A 21,957-nucleotide genomic window follows, 5' to 3' on the forward strand; every position below is an offset into this window, starting at 1 on the left:
TAAAAGTGGTTTGGAAGGCTCTAAAATCTATTTTCTCTTCTACAGATGATTTTCTTAACAGTGTAATTTGCAGGGTCATCTTAGGTTCCCTTTTTTCACTTTCTTCATATGTTAAATAAATATAAAATGCTTACCAGTGGGATACTGTATGACTAAAGAACATGCGTTAAGTATGTGAGGCTCCTTGAAGGGCAAAGGGTGCCCACTGAGTTAAATGAAAGTGCTGCCATTATCCTCTTTGCAAAAATGGAGACACTAAGACCCACAAGGTGAAGTGACATTTAAGTCATATGAGTGGGCAGTACCGGGGATGAATATTCAGAGAGAAAGGTCGATTGTTCAGCCCCAGCCTAGCCATGCTGGGTGTCCTCCTCCAGCTCATGTTTAAAACATAGGCCAGCCAATTTGAATTAACACCATTCATGCAGTTCACAAGAGAAGGTGTCAAATACCTTGCTGAAGTAGGAACATGTATCAGTGATATTCTCTCCTTTGCCTTTGCTGGCAGTTCTGCTGCAAATGATAATCCAATTTGCTTGGATTTATTTATTCTTATCACTTTTGTTTTTTGCAATTATGTGAGGTGGTCATCACCCAACCTCTGGGCATGTGTACAGTTGTTAATGTAGAAATTTAAAATATTAACATGCTTTCCAGCCAGGTTGGCCCATTTACTTCAATCAAATAAGAACCTGATTGAACAGCTGGGTCTTGCACTACGCCCTGAAGGCCAACAGAAATTTATTCTTTCTTTACAGATTTTATAACCTAGTCATGATCAGAGATTACGGCTAGAAAAACCCCTATGGGTGACTTGTAACCAAAGGCCCGTGGCCCTCTTTGGAGGTGCCTTTTGCAGAGCGATCTGGGCCTCATTCAGTTTACATTGGAGAACCAAACAATAACTTGTTTTAGCATCATTAACAACAGATACTACCATCATCACTAGTCTCTTTGGTTGCAGTTTTAGGAAAGAAGCTTTTGCCTTAATGATTATGAGTAAGAATACGTGTTGGAGTCCAGAGAGCTTTTAGTTGAATCTTAGTGGTGAGAGTTGCAGTGATCTAGCCTGTTTTGCAGATCAGTGAAGAGAGAAAATATAGCTGAAGGTCTGATCCATCAGCCATAGATGTCTGACTAAGGATGGAAAACTTTATTATGGATCTACAAGGTCTGTATCACCTATATTACTTAACTCTTGATAATTGTAGAACTTGAGTGAAGTTAATCCAATGATTACAATATTCCCAATTTTTCTTTGTTAACACAAGTAAACATTTTTATGACTATGAGAATCAGACATTTAGGGGTAGGGTAAAGAGAGAATAGCCCTGAACTTAGCACATTGAATCTTTAGGTGGCTCTGGAACAAGATATGTAAATGGCACATTCATCAATCACTAAGGGAAGTGAGAGGGGGAGGAAGTTTGCTCCTTCCCCCAAAGTTTCCAAGTTATTTAAACACATTTAGGCTGGTCTGGAACCCAACATTTTAGGAGTGTCAGAGTAACTAGAACCTTTGGAGGTCTCCAAGTTTCACCTATTCCCTACTCCACGGTCAAGCCCTGGATAGACAGGTGAGGGCTGCATTAGACAGGAACAGTTTCCCCATAGGCTTTCAACCACCTGTAGCAACTACGGAACCTCTGAACTATCTCAGATTTGTCCTGTTTTTGAACTTCAGACTCCTTGTAAGGAAAAAAAGTAATAATAAAAATAGCAGCAGCAGCCGAAAACCTCAACAAATACTGTCATTGTGAAATGTGCCACATATTCTTAATACCTGCTGCTGAAATCTATCTGGCAAAATACAATACAGCAACACCATCTTGCATAGATTCCAAAGTGCAGAAAATTATCTTAAACCAATCTTCTCTGCTTCAGAAACATTAAATATAGAAAGCATTAAAGAAGTGAGCTGAGTTAGTCAGACCCTTTGCAATAAATGGTGTCAGCATGGCCATGAATAATAACAGCAAAAAAGGCTTCCAAGATATGAAAATTAAGAGAAATTAGAGCCCCAACTTCACACTTATTATCAATACCCACGTGCCTGTGATGTAGTGCTTCTCTAGCTTTAGCAATCCCCCTACTCTCAGTTGGCAATTGCATACATTTTAACATTGCATGTGACATTTACCCGTGAAAATTTCCAATCACAAATTTTGCTGAAGTCATCTGAAAGTCCAGCTGCTCACAGTGACGGCACAGAAAAGATGATCATTTGTGATATATGGGTACTTAAGTTTTCACTGTAGAAATAGGGGAGGGATAACACCAAGGTTAGTGTTGATGATTTTTCAAAAGTGAAGAATAGGAAGACCACATTTTTAGGGTCTGCTACTAGACTTCATGTAGCAATCTTTTTCTGCTTCCAGGGACAATCTGAAAATGTGAATCATGATATAAATCAAGTGACATAAATCAGTTGCATTCTAGTCCAAGTGATTATATGAGGATTGAGAGAGATTATATTGGGATTAATCTGGGAAGGTTAAAAAAAATCACATTTTGTCACTGAAGTTGCTGGGGATAACCTTTATCAGGATAAGAAAGTCCCTTTCTATTCTGAGTTGTTAAAAGCTTCATTTTTCTTTGCTTGTTTTAATTTAAAATCATGAATGGATATTTGGTGGCCATCAAAGTGATTGTATTATTCTGGTTTTGCCTGTTAATGAGATATATTACATTGATAGATTTTTCAAATGTTGAACTAACCTTGCATTCCTAGAATAAATCCAGTTTGGTGATTTATAAAATACCAGATTAATTTTGCTTTTCTAAAGGAATTATAAATCTTTGTTCATAACTGAGCCTGGCCTATAATTTTTCGATTTTAACTTTTAACTGTTCTTGTTTTATTTCAGTATTAAGTATACTAGCCTTATGAATTAGTTGGAAAGTGTGTCTTCCTTTTGTGTTCTTTGAATGAGTTAGTTAAAGATTGGTATTCTTTTTCTCTTTTTTTTTTTGAGATAGGGTCTTGCTCTGTTGTCCAGGCTGGAGTGCAGTGGCTCGACTGCAGCCTCAACCTCCTAGGCTCAATGATCCTCCCGAATAGCTGGGACTACAGGCATGTGCCACCATGCCAGGCTAATTTTTAAATTTTTTGTAGAGAGAGTTTTGCTATTTTACCCACACTGGTCTCAAACTTCTGGGCTCAAGTGATCTGCCTGCCTTAGCCTCCCAAAGCACTGGGATAATAGGCATGAGCCATCACGCCTACCCTTGGTATTATTTTTCTTGAATGTTTGGTAGAAGTTGCCTAAAAAGCAATTTTTGGTCTGTTGCTTTGATGTAAAATTTTAAGCTATTGGCCAGGCACGGTGGCTCACGCCTGTAATCCCAGCACTTTGGGAGGCCGAGGTGGGTAGATCACAAGGTCAGGAGTTTCAGACCAGTCTGGCCAATATGGTGAAACCCTGTCTCTACTAAAACAATACAAAAATTAGCTGGGCATGGTGGCACGCGCCTGTAGTCCCAGCTGCTCAGGAGGCTGAGGCAGGAGAATTGCTTGAACCCAGAAGGTGGAAGTTGCAGTGAGCTGAGATCATGCCACTGCACTCCAGCCTGGGTGACAGAGCAAGACTCGGTCTCAAAAAAAAAAAATTAAGTTATTAATTCAAGCTTTTAATTTCTTTCCAATTGAGTTTTGATTATTTTTTCCTATTGAAATTTCTCTGTATCCCCAAAGTTAAAAACTTTTGTCATAAAGCTATTCCTAATATTCTTATATTTCTTTAGTCTCTGTTGCATCTATAGTCATACCTCATTTTTAATACTGTTTTTAGGTTGTTCTCTTTTTTTCTTGACACCTATTGCCAAAGATTTTCCATTTTATTTGTCTTTTCAAACATTTGGCTTTGTTGATCTTCTCTATTGTATGGTTGGTTGCTATTTTAGTTATTTTTATTCTTTGTATTATCCCCTCTACTTTGTGTTTATTATTTTTTGTTTGTTTATTTGAGACAGGCTCTCACTCTGTTACCCAGGCTGGAGAATACAGTGGTGCAATCATGGCTCACTACAGCTTTGACCTCCCAGGCTCAAGGGAATTATCCCACCTTAGCTTCCCAGTTATCTGGGATCACAGGCAAGTGCCACTATGCTTAGCTAATTATTATTTTTTTAGAGATGGGGTCTCACTATGTTGACCAGGCTGGTCTCAAACTCCTGGGCTCAACCAGATCCTCCCTCCTTGGCCTCCCAAAGTGTTGAGATTATAAGTGTTAGCAACTGTACCTGGCCTCTTGTTTTTTTCAATAGAAATGAGATGCTTACCTCACTGTTGCTAGTTTTCCTTTTTCCTAAAACAAAGTTTAAAATTTTTCCTCTAAGTTCTGCTTTAGCTGCATCCCACAAGTTTTGATATATTATGTTTTAATTATCAATTACTTCTAAGTATTTTTAAGTTAATTCTAATTTCTTTTTGAAGCTGTAAAAACGATGTATGTTTTAAACTTTCCAGATATATGGAATTTATTTTAGTTATCATTTTCGGCACTGATTTCTAACAATTTAGTGTGATCAGAAAATACAATACCATTCTTTTGACATCTGTTGAGATTTGCTTTAAGGCCTAGTATGGGATTAATTTTTGTAAATGTTCCCAGTATATTTGAAAAGTATGATTTTCTTTATATGTCCTACATATTGAGCTTATAGTAGCTTATAGTTACAATGTTATGGACTTTACAGTTAGGCCTTTACAAAAACTTCCTGAAATAAACTGTAAGTGGCACTGAAGATAAGATATACAAACCATCAGGAAAGAAATGTAAACACTAGAGAGAAGAGGACAAGGTGCACAGAGAATGAGAGAACAAAATCATAGCGTACCACCCTATGTTTAAATGACTGAAAAATGCATAACACACTGGCTCCGCAAATGACTTAGTATAAAAATGTAAACCACAGGTGAAAATATACATATCTTAATAACATGAAGGAGAGTTCTAAAGCTGGCCAACGAAACCCACTCTGACTGAATCCCCGAGTGGTACCTGGTTTAAAATAAATTAAGATGGTAATGGTGGTGGAGGGCATAAAAAATAGAATGCAGTTGTCTTATGGGTCAGCAGGATGAATTAAGAGAACAAAAGGAAGAAGAAAATAAGATAATTTTAAAAATCTCTTTGAAAAGTCACTGTGTTGGTCTTTCATTTATAAGCACTACTTATTACACTCTTCCTGGGAAACTTACTGCCAAAGTTCAAATATACTTTCTTCTTCATTCTCTTTCCCAGTAAATAAGGCTGTTGTGGCTATTTGTGAAAGGGATGTGTGTGTGTGTGTGTGTGTGTGTGTGTGTGTGAGTGAAAGAGAGAGGGGAGATAGGAATAGAGACAGAGACACAGAGAAGAAACAGAAAGCACAAAAACTGGAAACTGGAGAGGTAATGAGAGGCAATTATAAAAGAGGAGAAAGAAATATGTAGAGAAGGAGAGTCAGAGACACAGACAGAAGAAACAGAAAGTACAAAAACGAGACAGGTAATTACCAAATGGAAGAAGTTGCATGTAGATAAGAACTTGGCGATGCAGGGTGTATTTACTGATCAATTGAGTGAAATGGGTGGTCTGTAAAGTGAGGACCAGATTGGGCCCTAGCTTGTTTAAGTTTCCCTTGATGACTATTCAGGGTGCTTTGTTAAACAGAGGAGAAAACATAGTCTTTAACTAACCATCTAACATCTTGGAACTGAATTCCCAGTTCCACATTTTGGTTCCAATTCCAGACACTTTAACTGACTAAGTTTGGCTGTTTGATTGGACAGTATTTAAAAATGATTAACACTCTACGTTTATATGTATATGGAGAAAAAGACTGAAAGGCTCTATGTAAATGTTAGCAATAGTTACATCTACGTAGTGACACCATGAATGATTTTTATTTCCTTTTATATATTTCTTTTATGTTTCCAAGTTTTGTGCATTGAGCCTACATTCTTTTGTAAAATGAAAAAATAAAACAAAAATTTAAATGACAAACCTAGACCCAGGAAAACTGCTACACCTACTTTTCTCTTCCTCTGTGTTTTCTCTTAGTCATATAAAGAGGACTTTTTTGCCAAGGCAGGCAGATCACCTGAGGTCAGGAGTTTGAGACCAGCCTGGCCAACATGGTGAAACCTCGTCTCTACTAAAAATACAAAAATCAGCCAGGCGTGGTGGCAGGTACCTCTAATCCCAGCACTTGGGAGGCTGAAGCAGGAGAATAGAATAGCTTGAACTTGGTAGGCAGAGGTTGCACTGAGCCGAGATTGCACCACTGTACTCCAGCCTGGGTGACAAGAGTGAGACTTTGTCTAAAAAAAAAAAACAACAGAGTTTTTTCCCCCTCTAATTCTTCTTTCTTCTTTGTTCCAATGCTGTATTTCTTCACTCCCATCAAATTTCTCCCTGCATTTTCTTCACTGCTTTCAATTCTGATGAGAAGGGAATTGCCTGGTCTTCCTAATCCTCATGTTGCCTCTCCTAGCCAGCTGCATGAGAAAGCCCTGGAGCATGAAGACCCCCAACTGCGGTGGGAGTTGAGACGGGTAATTACATCAGTTTGGCTGGGAGCAGGACACCTGCTATAGACAGACAGCCATGTTGCTGGCAGGGTTCAGGGCTTCAGTGTGAATGAGTCGGCTTCTTGGCATTGGTAGACTAGAAAGAAATGAAGTCAAAGCCAGACCACAAGGAATCATTTTAGTGTCTGTAGCTGGAGGGAGAAAGATGACAATGGTCAGCGTGGAAGGCCAGTGTGTGTCTGCAGCAAAAGTCCGCTTTGATGTATTACATTTAAGAAAAGATCCATTTCACTATAAATCTGGTACTCATAATGTGATATAGACTCTAAGTCAGAAGGCAGTTTCCAAAAGAGGCAGTGAAAGGGAAGGTCATTCAAAGGTCATCTAAAGACTGCCAGGGACACAGTGTTGGGAAAAGCAGGGTTCCTTTATCCTGGGAATGGAAGTCTACTGGAGAGTCAGGATTTCCCATTGCAGACATCAGGGAAAGCAGCAAAAGGCAGAAGCCAAATGATTTGAATAGTCTGCAGGGCAATGCCATTATTTCTGCCCCTGGCTCCTACATTGATTCGTCTGCTAGCCTCATTATTTTGAGAAGGAATGATTACTAATGAGGATGCATTTGATTAATGGCAGAGCAGGATAACTAATGATGAGACGAAGCCTCTCATAGTTAAATTTTATTAGGGCTTCTCTTCCCCTTCCCAGAAGTGAAGAGATTTGTTTTCATGATTCAAATTTAATCAATAAAAGCTGCATGTATGTTACTTTCCTTTCGCAGGCTCTTACTCTGCTAATGCAAAGACCGAAGTAGGGGCTATGACACAAAATCAGAAAACAGGCAATGAGTTTTTGCCAGTAATATTGTAGCGATCTCCAAGCATATGAAGGATGGAACTTCCTAGTCTTCTGCTGGCTTGATGATTGCAGTTCTGAAGCACTGCTTTCAGGGTACACTCTGGAAAGCCATGGTGTGGGGTTATTGAGGGAACACAGGGGCTGGGGCCAGACAGGCCTAGGCTGCAGTTCTGACTCTACGTGGTATACCTGTGCCCTGGGCCAGTCTCAGGTCTCACCTCTAGCTCTCAATTTCCTACTTGACACACTGGGATAGCCACATACCCCTGAGTTGTTGTGAGGACCACATAAAATAATGTGAAAGTGCTTTTGTGAGTTAACTATAGAAACTGGGCCTTCCTGTTGTAAGGGGCATTGGAGCAAACAGCACAGGCCACCCTGTGTCAGGAAATTATGACCTGGACTTGTCCCGACTAACTCTGTGATCCTGAGTCTTCTTTTAAGTCTCAACATCTTTTCATACTTTCACCTAGAATATGGCAATGACAGTTCACATTTATTTGTGAAGAGCTTTTCAAAATGTCCTCACATACATGATCGCATGTGATGTATGGTTTTATCATAGCAAGCCCTTAGTGAGGTTGGCGGCACCTAGTCTCCAGGAGAAGAATTGGAGGTCCAGATATCCTGACTTTCCCAAAGAAGTACAGAAAACAGTGAAGCTGGAGTCACATTTTCCTTCTACTAGTTCAGTGTTTTCATTTCATTATTCATGCCCTTAGGTGGCATGAGTACAGCTTATCTTCTTCCTCATCTTATGACCTCTGGTCAGTGAAGACGGCAAGATACTCAGTGACCCATCCTCACTCAAAACTGCTAAAAACATATAAGGAGGCTTCCTCTCATCTTCATTTTAGTCTTTGTATCTTGTCCAGAATCAAAAGGGAAAGTGCTCTGGAAACTCCCAAACCTCTAACAGATGTCATGTGTGATCATTTCAAACAGGTAGGGCTTTGTAATGTAAAGCCCTGGGCCAAGAATTGGAGAATTGGTTTCTATTTCTGGTTCTAAATGGAGCCAACCGTTCCTTCAAGAGTCTCACATTGAAGTGAGATACTTACCTTCTTGGGATGTACCAGGAGTGTAATCTGCAAATGTCAGAAAATGCACACACTGCCAGCAGGAACCCTACAAATGACCTTGAACAGCCTAAGGAAAGGTGCCAAGGAATTATGAGAATTATCATCTTGTGGCCTATTATTATAATGCACCATCCCAATATTCTTGGCCGAGGAATGGATAAAAAATGAAATTACAAACCCTGGGGTTGTTAAGAGAAAGGAAGACCATGGTGGACCCCAAATTTGGCAACTCTTGTGAACCTTGATGTTTAAGTCACTGAACCTTTTTAAAGCCATGTAATCTGAGAGATATACATGTTTTATGATTTTTCTGATTCTAGTAAAATGTCAGTGACTTTTAATATGAATGTGGGAAATGTCTTCTGCATTTCCCACATCCATATTCTATTCTATCCTATTCAGAAAGAAAGAAACTTAATCTGGGTTGTCGAAGAATCAGATAAACATGTGGTATGTCTTTGCAGCCATAGCTTGTAAAGACTCCAGGTTTTTATATGTGTGTGAGTGTCTATTTATATATACACATTTTTATGTTTTGAACTTTTTAAAGCCGAATATTTGACTACTTGTACATGGGAGTCTAAAAGCTCCTTTCTCTACACTGTAATGAGATTTTCTTGCCCTGTCCAGTGATACTGAATTATTTTCTGTACTGATGTATAATCTGTCATATATTAAAGATATTATGATATCATTCTTTCTGAATGAGCCAATAACCACATCATTATGTATGGGCTATTCCTTCCTTCTAATTGAACATTTTTGAGGCTCATGAACTCTACTTAGAAGGTAGATCCTCCTGATATACTGCAACTTAATTTCCAAACTTTCTATCTTTAGTTTTTTTTTTACATTCTACATCTAAGTATTTAAATCTTTCATAAAGGCCCTTAAAATTAGTAAAGTTTCAGGATACAATAACTGTACAAAAATCAGTAGCACTTCTATTCACCAACAACGTCCAGGCTGAGTGAAATCAAGAATACAACCGCACTTACGACAGCCAGAAAGATGATGAAATACCTGGGAATACAGCTAACCAAGGAGGTGAAAGATCTCTACAAGGAGAACTATGAAGCACTGCTAAAAGAAATCAGAGATGACACAAATACATGGAAAAACATTCCATCCTCATGGGTTGGAAGAATCAATATCATAACAATGTTCATACTGCCAAAGGAATTTACAGATTCACCACTATTCCTATCAAATTACTAATGTCATTCTTTACAAAATTAAGAAAAACTATTCAAAAATTCATATGGAACCAAAAAGCCCAGACAACCAAAGTAACTTTTAAGCCAAAAGAACAAAGCCAGAGGCATCACACTACCCAACTTCAAACTATATACTAAAACAGCATGATACTGGTACAAAAACAGACACCTAGACCAATGGAATAGAACAGAAAACTGGGAAACAAAGATGCACACTTAACAACCATCTAATATTTGACAAGGCTGACAAAAACAAGCAATGGGGAAACGACTCTCTATTCAATAAACGATTATAGGAAAACTGACTAGCCCTAGACAGAAGATTGAAGCTGGACCCCTAACCTTTCACTCTCTACAAAAATTAACTCAAAACAGGTCAAAGATTTAAATGCAGGACCTCAAACTATAAAAATCCTAGAAGCCAATCTGGAAATTCTCTTCTCGACTTTGGCATTGGCACAGATTTTTTGGCTAAGTCCCCAAAAGCAATTGTAACAAAACCAAAAATAGACAAGTGGGACCTAATTAAAGAGCTTCTGCAAAGAAAACGAAACTATCAACAGAGTAAACAGACAACCTACACAGAGTGGGAGAAGATATTCACAGACTATGCAGCTGACAAAGGCCTAATATCCAGAATCTCTAGCGAACTTAAATCAACAAGCAAAAACCAAATAACCCCATTAAAAAATGGACAAGGCACACGAACAGATACTTCTCAAAAGAAGACACACAAGTACTCAACAAACATATGAAAAAATGCTCAGCGTCACTAATCATCAGAGAAATACAAAGTAAAACCACGATGAGACACCATCTCACACCAGTCAGAATGGCTATCATTAAAAAAATCAAAAACAACAGATGCTGGTGAGGATGTGGAGAAAAGGGAACACTTATACACTGTTGGTAAGGAATATAAATTAGTAAAGCCACTGTGGAAAGCAGTCTGGAGATTTCTCAAAGAACTTAAAATAGAGCTACCATTCGACCCAGCAATGCCGTTACTGGGTGTATACCTAAAGGAAAAGAAATCATTCTACCAAAAAGACACATGCACTCACATGTTCATTGCTAGGCTATTCACAATAGGAAAGTCACAGAAGCAACCGAGGTCCCCATAAATGATAAATTTGATAAGGAAGATGGGGCATATATATACCACGGAATACGAATACAACCATAAAATAAGAATGAAATCATGTCCTTTGCAGTAACAGGGATGTAGTTGGAGGCCTTAATCCTAAGCGAATTAACATAGTAACAGAAAACCAAATACTGCATCTTCTCAATTATAAGTGGGAGCTAAACACTGAGTATACATGGGCATAAATATAGGAGTGAAAGACATTGCAGACTACTATAGGGGAGAGAGGGAGAAGGGCATGGGTTGAAAAACTACCTGTTGGGTACTATGCTCACTACCTGGGTGATGAGATCTGTACCCTAAACCTCAGCATCATGCAATATTCCCATGTAACAAATCTGTACATGTACCCCCTGTATCTAAAATAGAAGTTGAGGCTGGGTGCAGTAGCTCATGCCTGTAATCCCAGCACTTTGGGAGGCCGAGGTGGGCAGATCACTTGAAGTCAGGAGTTCAAGACCAGGCTGGCCAACATGGTGAAACCCTGTCTCTACTAAAAATACAAAAATTAGCCAGGCACAGTGACACATGCCTGTAGTCCCAGCTACTCAGGAGGCAGAGGCAGGAGAATCACCTGAACCTGGGAGGTGGAGGTTGCAGTGAGCCGAGATCATGCCATTATACTCCAGCCTGTGCAACAGAATGAGACTCCATCTCAAAAAAATAAAGTTGAAAAAAATTTTTTAAAAGCTCTTAAAATATAATTCATCATTACAAAATGTTGAATTTCTGCTTTTAAAGGGATTTCTCTTTTTCCATTTTTCTTGTCCTTCTATGCTTGTGCATTTTCCTTTGAAAGCAGTTTTTAACTGGAGAGGAAGAACTGTTTGTTCTTCTGCATCCCTCACTCCTTCTGCACATCCTTCCCATCCCTGCATCTGGAACGGACTCTACTGTTCTGTGTCCCGCACATGCTTGGGAACTTAGGCGTGCCCTGCTCTGGACCATTAGTTCTGCCACCTTCTCTTCTAGGACAAGGAAACAGAAATAGTGTGGAGAGCAAGTTCACTATTTATGTGTCTTTGTTCCATATTTCAGCCTCTTCATGTCACCTTTTCCTATTTGTCTTCCTTTCTTGCTTTCAGAAACTATTTTACTTTGTGCATCTGCCTCTTCTTGCTGAGACAGCTATCTTCACTCCAAAGGATGCTACCTTAAGTTCCCTTGTCCTTCCTCCTAGACATTCACGAACCTGCCTGCGGTTCCTCCTTTCCCTGTATGTTTCCGGGCAGCCAGAACAATTTGCAATACTCCCCACACTTCCCACTGCACTGCCCCACCCCACCCCGCCCCGGCCACATGGCAACCAAGAACTCATTCAAAGACTGGGTTAAAGTGAAAGGTAAAGGCCCCTGAAACAGGCTCCTGTTCAAGATGTCAGAGGCAATGTGTTTGTATTTTCTTCCTCCAGAGACTCAATTAAAGTGTCTGTCGATGAATACACTTACAAAAACAAGGAGAAAGGAAACTGAGTTCCAGGAGTTCCTTGTGTATGACAGGTTCTGGCATTCAAGGGATCCCCAAATCTCCTTAAAATGAAGCCTGCCTGACAAAGAGCTCTTGGCTGTCCACTGCCTAGGAGAAAGACGCGGCCATGCAGGAGATCCAGACACAGCAATGAGCAAAGCCACAGAGCTTCACAGAAAAGCAAACCAAGCCCTCCACACCTAAATATACACAGGCTGCCAGCCATCACCTTGCTCGTGAAGAAGCCTGTACATAAAAGAGAAACTGAAACACAATAGCTAAACAACCAATCCTGAAGTAAAGACACATGATTCAGGAACCAAAAAGATCTTAAAAATTCTACTTAGTATTCTTAAAAAGATTTGAGAAGATACTGCACCCATAAGATATGAATTAAGATTGCATGAAAAGAATGATTAGAGGACAAAATAACCTCTTGAAAATAAAATAATATGATTACCAAGCAGAAACTTCAATTGGAAGGATCAAAGATAAAGTTAAAATGGAAGATAATAGGAAAAAGATGCTGGGCATGGAGCATCCACCTATTAGGTCCATTATCGGACTGGTGGGTATTTCAGATAGAAATTAAAAACAGAAAACAAAAGTGCAAAATGATCAGGAAAAAGGACAGCCTCCTGTCACAAGCTCTTGTGACACTCCTCTGTGCTCTTGCCTGCAGCCCTGCATTTGCTCAGTGCTCTGGAGCACTACCTTGTGAAGTTGGCTGGGAGCATCTGGTCTGCTGCACTTTTGAGGATTTCTACAATTTTTAAGGGACAAGGTTTTAAGAAATAAAAAAAAAAATCCCATAAAATATTCGTGAATGTGCTCATTCTATCTCTTTCCCTAAGTTTTCTAATCATTAAAAGCACCAATAATGCTACCACGGCCTCCTTCACCACCATAGCCACCAACACAGCCATAGCCACCATTGCCACTATGACCCCTTTCACCACCATAGTCATCATCCTCACCACAGCTACCTTCATCACCACAGCCAACATGACCATCACAGTCACCATTTCCACCTCAGTCACCATTTTCAATCACAGCCACCTTTAAAACCATCCTCACCATGGCCATCACCACAACCACAGCCACGAGCACCAACATGGCCACCTTCACCACCACAGCCAACAACACAACCACAGCCACCATCCTCACCATAGCTGCCTTCATTACCACAGCTACTACAGCCATTTTCACTACCATAGCCACTATTCTCACCACAGCCAGCAACACAATGGAGGTTATCATCCCCCTCACCGACGCCTTCATCACCACAGTTAACATTACCATCAGTCACCATCACTACCACAGCCACCACAGCTACCTTTACCACCATAGCTAACAACACAACCACAGCCAGCACCCCCACCACGGCCACCTTCGCCACCACAGTTACCTTCACGAGCACAGTTACCTTCTCCACCACAGCTACCTTCATCACCACCCCCACCACAGTCACCAAAACAACCACAGCCACCATCCTCACCACAATCACCCTCACCTCCAGAGCCAGTATCACTACTGCAGTCACCTCTACCACCATGGCGACCATCACCTCCACAGTCCCTTCATCGCCACAGCCACCATCACCACCACCGCTAACATTATTATGATCTTGATTTTGACATATAACATCAGACTTAATTACATGTGAATTTTGGGGAGGAATTGAATGCAAGCTTTTCTCCTTCTCTTAAAAAAAAAAAAGTACTTACTAAGCAACTAAATAGTTTCAACAAGATTGCAGAAGACATGCTGAACTTACCCAAGGGGTCAGATGTAATCACTATGTTTAATTTCAAAACTAGTTTCATTTACTCCTTAATAGATGTTCCAAAGTCTGACTCTTACCCAACATGCAGACAAAACTAAATGGGGTTACTTTGTATTTTAGGAAAGTAGTAATGTTATATTTCTTCATCTTCCATAAAATTAGTCTAAGTGGGTGAGATTTTAACAATGCACACACAGAAAATCACACATATGTTCTACTTTGACTATAAAGAAAAAAATGCTTGTCACTTAATTTCTAAATGCTTTTGATCATAATCATCTTACTTTTCCCATTTTTTTTTCCTGATCCTCCCTTGCTGAAAGTTGTCAAGACAGTGGACCAGGCCTGCGCCTTACTAATGTCAAGCTAAGAGTGTGAGAGAGCCACTGCACCATATGGGCCAATGGCTTGCTGGTCTAAGACAGCTGGTCTTCAGACTAGATTTAATACTGTTCAAAAGCACCCCCTTAAAGTATTTAGGAAGAAGCCTTCTGACATAATCATCATTAGTCATATACACTTTTACGATCAGCAGTTTTTAATGGTATCCTGCTGTTATCCAAATATTTATTAGTCCTGTCAATATGATTTACACAAGGCTTCAAAAAGAATTCTGATTTTTAAGCGGTTTATTAAAAAATTATGACATGTTGACCTATCCTCATGAATGAAAATAAAAATACTGCAAATTTACGTGTGAATAAAACCATAATGAGATATCACTACAAATGTACTACAGTGATGAAAAAAGACAAACTGACCCTGCCAGTGCTGCCTGATGAGGATGCAGAACTGGAGTTTGCAGACAGTCCTGAGGGAATGTATGATGGTACAGACACTTGGGAAAAGACTTTGGCAGTTTCTCTGAAAGGAAAACACACTTGCCATATGACCCAACAATCATATTCCTAGGATTTACTCAAGTAAAATGAAAAATTATGTCTAAGCAAAAAGCCTGTAAGTGAATGTTTATAGCAGATTTATTCCTATTTGTCCCAAACTGGAAACTATCCATCCACTAACTATTGACTAGACAAACAAACCACAGCTCTTTCTTATGGTGGAATACTACTCAGCATCAGAAGGAATGAATGCCTGATACGTACAGCAACATGGATCAGTCTCAGATGTATTATGCTAAAGAAAGAAGCCCAACTCAACAGGTTGCATACTGTTCAATTCCCCTTATATGATATTCTGGAAAAAGAAAAACTATAAGGGTAGAAAACAGAGCAGTGGTTGCTGGGAGTGGGGCTGAATCAAAAGGGGCAAGAGGGAATGAGTGATGGAACTGATTTATATATAGATTGTGGTAGCGGTGGTTATGTGACTGTATGCATTTGTCAAACTTCACAGAACGTATGTCTAAAAAGAATGTATTTCATTGTATGTAAATTTTACCTCAATAAACCTAATGAAAGAATTCAGTGTGGTAACCTGAAGAAAAATAAGAGTTAAAAATATGTATAGTCTTTCCTTGTACACCTAAAGTTACAAATGAAAGTCAAAAGCCTCACTATCCCTGAGGCAGAGACAAGTTAACTTCACTGCCAGTTTATGATCAGGTAAAGGCTACTGTGTTACCATGGATACAAGCTGTTATTCTCTTTTGTATGAAACCTTTCGTATCATTAAATTGTGACTCACATGGCGCAGGGGTAAACTCAGAAACATCCAGACAAAGTCACCCAAGGGTTTTTCCATGTTAGGAACCCTGCCCATAGCGTTTTCTTCATGAACACATGAAAAACTGTGTGATGTCAGTGATCATATGCTTAAGGGGTTAAAGAAAGAAAGGTTAGAGACTTTTTGGCTAAATTTGAAGGCGATTCCAAAAGCTGTCTGCTAGTCCTCAGGTCATTAAGGCTGTTTCTTTTTTTATTGTTGGTTACAGAAATGATTTCCCAAACATAGACTGTGGAAATGGTGACATATGGGAGGCTGACCCCTCCTCTCTCTGTCATCTTTCATGTGAAACCATGATTTTCTGATTTATAAAGTAGATAGTGTGGAGATTGAAGGTAGGTTTTAAAGTCAGGCTAATTCTTTGTGGTGGGATTCAAATTAGCGAATTGCGGTAATTTATTCACACATGGTAGGTCATGATAGAAATAAGACTTTAAAAAGCACCTATATTTTAAAACTCTGTTAAAAATGTTCTGCTGCAGAGATAGCCATACATCCGCCTAACAACCAGTAAAATATTAAAATCACAGCAGCCACCAGGGACCTAGTGCTTTAGGAGGTTAAGGAGGCACCACACACACCTCTCAGGCCTTGGCTCTCCCGCTCCCTGTCTTGCTTTTCATGATCCAGGATCCCACACAGTCCAGAGCTCCCACAGGCACCATGCTAGGCCTGCCTCCAGGCCTTTGTCTATTCATTGCTTCATCTGACATAGATATTTTGACTGTCCACTATGTGTCTGTTACGGATTGAATTGTGCCCTGCCCCCCAGCCCCAAATCCAAATGTTGAAGTCCTAGCCCCTACTAGGACCTTATCTGGAAATAAATCCTTGCAGATATAAGTAATTAAGATGAGGTCATACTGGAGCAGGTGGGCCGCTAACCCTGTATGAATTGTGTCCTTATAAAAAGCAGAAATTTGGACACACAGACACGGAGAATGACACAGGATGATGAAGGCAGAGAGCAGGGTGATGTGTCTACAAGTCAAGGAGGGCCAAAGTTGCCAACCAACCTCCAGAAGCTGGGAGAGAGGCAGGAGTCAGACTCTTCCTTACAGCCTCGGAAGGAACCAACCCTGCTCTTGGACCCCAGATCTTGGACTTGTAGCCTTCAGAACTGTGAGATAATACGTTTCTGTCTCAACTACATTTTTAGTTATATAAAGTACATTTCCTACTGACAAGGAGATTCTGAAAAGAGATGAGAAGCTCCCTTAACTGAATCCCTCGTTCAGGAGGATGGCTCAGGTGGTGATTTGGAACACTGCTCCTTTGCGGACCAGGCACGTGGCTCCTCAGTGCTTCTGCAGCCCTGACCGAGCAGCTCGCCCTCACCTCCTCTGACTTCTTTTTGATTTGAATCTGCAATAACCTAAAATACTTTATATACCTTTAAAGCAACTGGGGTAATCTTTTCTAGAGGGAAAGAGGGAGAGTTGTGTAAAGTGTGGCATAGTGGCTTTTGGGCTAGGTCTGGCGTCATGGCCTTTGGGGAACTCGATGGCCTCTCATCTTGGTGAGGGCGCCGACAAACACCCAATGTTGGGGCATATGGACAACCCCAGAAGTCTCACACAGCAGCTGTTACATCGATTTCCAAGTACAGAGACCTGAGCAATAACTGTAGTGACATTTTCCTGGCTGGCTCTGACCTCTGAATCTCACTGATTAGTCTAACACACACTGTGAACATCAACCAGTTAGGACTCTAAGCCAAAACTCAAAAATTGCTTTAAAATGGCAGGAGACGTTTAAGACATAATTTGTGCGAGTTGGTCATTAACTTTCTCGCTTCCCAATCCGTGATTCTTTTTTATACTCTCCCTCTCAATTATTTTTCCCTGTTAGGCTGATGTTTCTGTAGTAGTTACCTCTAATCACTAAGATTCTTCTGTAGGCAATCCATGCTCTGGATGTTACAGAGCAGTCAATATGGATGGGGAATTAAAAAAAATGGACTCTCTGCATATTAACTTTCCGTCATTCTACTTATATTTCCCTTGTTTAAATAAAAACAATCTTTTTTAAAGAAAGTATTGATTGGCTTTGTATATTCAGAGGAGTAATTTAAAAATCCCCATGATGATAATTTATGCTCCATTATTCTAAGGTAACTCAAAGGCCCAAACACCTTAAGAATATCATGTACCAGTTGAGGTTTTCAGATACAAATTTGGCTGTGAATCTTTGACTCTATTCCCTCACTGCCAACAGTCAATTTTCCCCCTCGTCAACATTTTATTTCCCACAGTCCCTGTTCCTTTTCTATTCTCCAAAGCCCACAACTTTCATTTCCTAACAATTGCCATAAATACACATCTTTAAATTCAGTATGCTAGGATGAAGTCTGGCACTCTTCAACAGAAACACAGCTATTGTCCTCTTTCTAAAGTTACCTGTCTCCCAAAACTCTGATGCTTCATCTGTTCCATACACAAACATTTCTTAAACACGTAGTGTGCTCACAGAACCTGACTAGATCCTAAGTGCAATACAGGAAAAGTGATTGGCTTGGCTTTTCTCTAGATTCTACCCTTCCACAAACAGTCATTAGCACTTTTCTGTCCTAAGAACTTAGCTTTTTGGTTGTCATTTCTTCTCCTTCACCCTTTCCAGCATGCAGCTGCCTTTCCATTTTCATTTAATACACATATCCCTTTCTCTCACAAAACCATCTGGGCCAGGTACCTGCTGCATGCCTTGCATGGTTTGCTGCAGGAACTGCAATTGCTGGTCCTTGGTGAGGTTCTCTTCTGTTCGGAAAAGCTGTTCTTTTTCTTGTTTCAGCAGCTCCACCTCATTCCTGTAGGCATCCAGCTGCCAGCGGAGACTGTCATTCTCCTCTTTCAGAGCGTAGGCCTGAGCAGCCAGAGCTAAAGGACAAACAGAATGAGTTCAAGTGAGTTACCTTCTTGCTTAGCTTGAGGAGGCCTTCTGTGGGAAAGGGAGTCTGCCACCCAAGTTCTTAATGTTGGTACCAGCTCAGAAATAAAGGCAGAATGCCTTACCCCGGGGCTGTCTGTTTTGTAGTCAGTATGCATCACTTCTCTCGGAACTTTTATCTATTCTGTTTGTCCTGTCTTACGTATGAATGTTTCTTATGGGCACAGGATTAATTCCTCCCAAATTCTTCTCCCTTGACCTCTCCCTCAATGCTGGACACCCTCACAGACATTGGTATGTGGTGCTAGGTGGTGACAACATTCAGAATTCCAGGCAACGATCATATCTACTAAATATTGTCTTCCCCCTTTCTACAGGATTGCTTAGCTCCTTGGAGGGCTGCTTTCTTTCAACTAATCAGCAGTTCTACAGGTTGAGACACGCGGCAGCCTCCCAGGGGACAGAGGAATTTATATGCACACCATTCCTTCCTTCTCTACTGCTGGGACAAATTGCACAGATTGTTTTCCTCCAACTCCGATCAGAATGGGAACCTAGTTCCATCTGTTTCACCAACAGATTAAAACTCTTTTCCTCTGCAAGGCTGAGTGGTTACTCTAATACCTCTCCCTGAAACCCCCAATTCTCCACATTTAGATTCAGACTTCATTCATATGTCCATCTTATTAAGAAACCAAGACAGTTAACTCGGGGTATCACACATCTCAAGGTTTCAGAAATAGCCGAAACTGAAAAAGAAAACAAATGGTACAAAACAAAGATTGAGGGTAGGGAATCCCTTTCCCTAGTTTCTATCTTATTGCTTAGGGGGCTCTTCAAAAATCAACATAGCCTGCTGGGCACTCACAAAGTACTGGACCATGAGCTTTGTATGAACTCACTCACTTCATAGCCCCATCAAGCCTGTGATGCCGGTGCTGGTCTTATCCCCGTCTTTACAGATGAGAAAAATGTGGCACAGAGAAGTTACGTAACTCATCCAATCCCACAAAGTAAGTAGCAGAAAGCCTTCACACCCAGGCTGCAGGCAGGCTCCAGAGTCTCTGCTCTTGATTACGTCGGTCCATGTGTTCAGTTCTTACCAGGCTGTTCAAAACCAGTCTCACATTCCCCCACCAACTCTCCCACCAGTCTCCCTTTAATCTTCCCCCTCACAGAAAAGCCATTCTCCACTTGTGTAAGCAAGAGAAAAGTGAAAGCAAATTTGAAATGCTTGTTACCAGAAACTTCAAACATGTAACTTCCAGTAGATAAGGGCACGGTGTGGAGCCCACTGCACACCAGGGTGTCGGTGCATGCACGTTTGCAGCCCGTTTCCCGTGTTAGAGGACCAAATCAAGGTCGCCTCCTGGGTGTTCTACCCGCACATTACAGTTCCATGGTGATAAAGCTTTACCGAGGTGCTCTGAGACCATAGTGAATTCTCTCCTCAAATATCAAACGTCAAATTATGTTAATAATAGTTTTATAGTTGAGTGTTTTACAGTATTCCATCTTGCAAAATAATCTCTGTGTGGTACACACTGAACTACTAATCAAACAGAACATGCCATTACCCAGACATTTCCCTACCTCAAGTCAGTAGGGATCAATTACTTAACAGGCATTTACTGCATATTTACCTGTGCTCAGGTCTGTGTGGGCATCTCAGACCACAAAAAGAGGAGACAGAATACATCTGTTCTCTCAAAGAGCTTAAAATCTAGTAGAAACTGACACATTTAAGAAGAAACGATTGCTTTCAAAGGAAGAAAGGATAATGTGACGTCTGGAATACAGCAGGCACTCAATAAACGTTGGTTGAATGAATAAATGAGTCTAGATGCATGACAAAAAAAAAGTATCCTATAGGAGTTCAGAGAAGAGAAAGAAAAATTCAGACTGAAGGAATAAATGAGGGCTTTGGAAGATGAAAAACCCAAGAACTTGGGAAGGATGTCTCTCAGTCAGGAGCCAGAGCATAAGCAAAAGCCCAGAGATGAAAATCAAAGGTAGAATACTTGGGGCAAGGAGGAGAGAAACTTGAGCAAAACCCAAGTGTTTGCCTGGCAGCAGTGAGAGAAAGGTGATCCACGTCAGGCGATGGGAGACGATGGGGAAGCTTAGGTTCAATGGAGCGGCCAATTGAGAACCACTGACAGTGCTTGGGGTGCTGGAAGGACATGATGAAATTGGGATTTAGGAACATTAGTTTGGCAATGGTGCATGGAATGAACTGGAGGCTGAAGAGAATGAATAAAGGAGATTTTATTTGGTGTATGTGTGTGCAAAACCAAGGAGCAGCCACTTTTACAGCTTTCAGAGACTTACTCATAAAATCAGAAATTATCCAGCATGAGCCAGTGCCTTCTAACACTGTGCAGCCCAGCTTCGGATCTTGTCCACATCCTGAGATACCACCTCCTGACAGCTCCGTTTACCAAGCCAGAAGGAAATGGTTATGAGGAATCATTTGTGAGAGGGATGTTGTAATAGGGCAAAATCACAGAAAATGCAAATGATGAAAAAAGTGTTGGCACTACACAGGCACATTACTACATTTAGTAGCATTCAAAGACACTTAAGTCATTTCCTTAGGAAGCTCTATTTGGCCCTTTTTCAATTCAGAGTGGCATTTTTATTATCATAACTGATAGCAGGTGTTTGTGAAGAAATCGATTAGTATGCAGGGATGGAAATTACATTTTCCAAATGAATTGCATAGTCTGCAAGATATGCTGAAATCTGTATAGCAAAATGCAAGCAGCTATAAAGCATGTGCCAGCAGCATTATTTAAATAAATTATCTGAACATAAATACATACAGGAAAGTATACCATCCATTATTTTAGGGGATCTCTTACAAACCTATGGAATGGTACTGCTGAGAGTTCTTATTCTTGGCTAAGCCAAGTGACCACAGTGCCTGCCAAGCAGGATATAATATTGTTTGCATTCCCGGAATAGGAATGTGATATCGTCATATGAAAAAAACCTGTAACAGCTGTAATTCCCTCCACCAAAAAAATAAAAAAAAAAAAATCAATACCATAGCAAATCCCATCAACATTTTTATAATGGGGGCACATAACTGATTTACATTCTTGATTAAACGATTTCAAGCTTGATTTTTACAAAAAAATGTTCGTTACTCATGTGACAGCAAGTAGTTATCTTCTAAAGGGTGAGAAATTGTATATTGACTCCACTTAGCTTCAGGCCACCTGTTTGTAAACATCACTCAGTGTCATACTGCAGCCCTGAATCCATTCCTCAGGCAAGCCTGCCTGGAAGAGCCTATATTACGTTTC

The 21,957-nt window shown here is 40.3% G+C and overlaps 1 protein-coding gene across 19 annotated transcripts in view; it reads right to left on the reverse strand.

Annotated features, from left to right (window-relative positions):
- The window catches only part of ENOX1 (ecto-NOX disulfide-thiol exchanger 1), a 583,643-nt gene that overhangs the window by 75,016 nt on the left and 486,670 nt on the right, over positions 1-21,957 (reverse strand). For all 19 annotated transcript variants that reach the window (XR_002518333.2, XM_021929581.2, XM_031655830.1 and 16 more), the window contains one exon: positions 18,452-18,636. Coding sequence is in view for 18 of the 19 variants with exons in the window: in XM_021929581.2 (XP_021785273.1) it covers positions 18,452-18,636 (185 nt within the window). In the remaining variant the exon portion in view is untranslated. The remainder of the gene's footprint in view (positions 1-18,451; positions 18,637-21,957) is intronic.

Source organism: Papio anubis, chromosome 15 (genome assembly GCF_008728515.1).
Source record: "Papio anubis isolate 15944 chromosome 15, Panubis1.0, whole genome shotgun sequence".
In the NCBI taxonomy this organism is placed as follows: domain Eukaryota; kingdom Metazoa; phylum Chordata; class Mammalia; order Primates; family Cercopithecidae; genus Papio; species Papio anubis.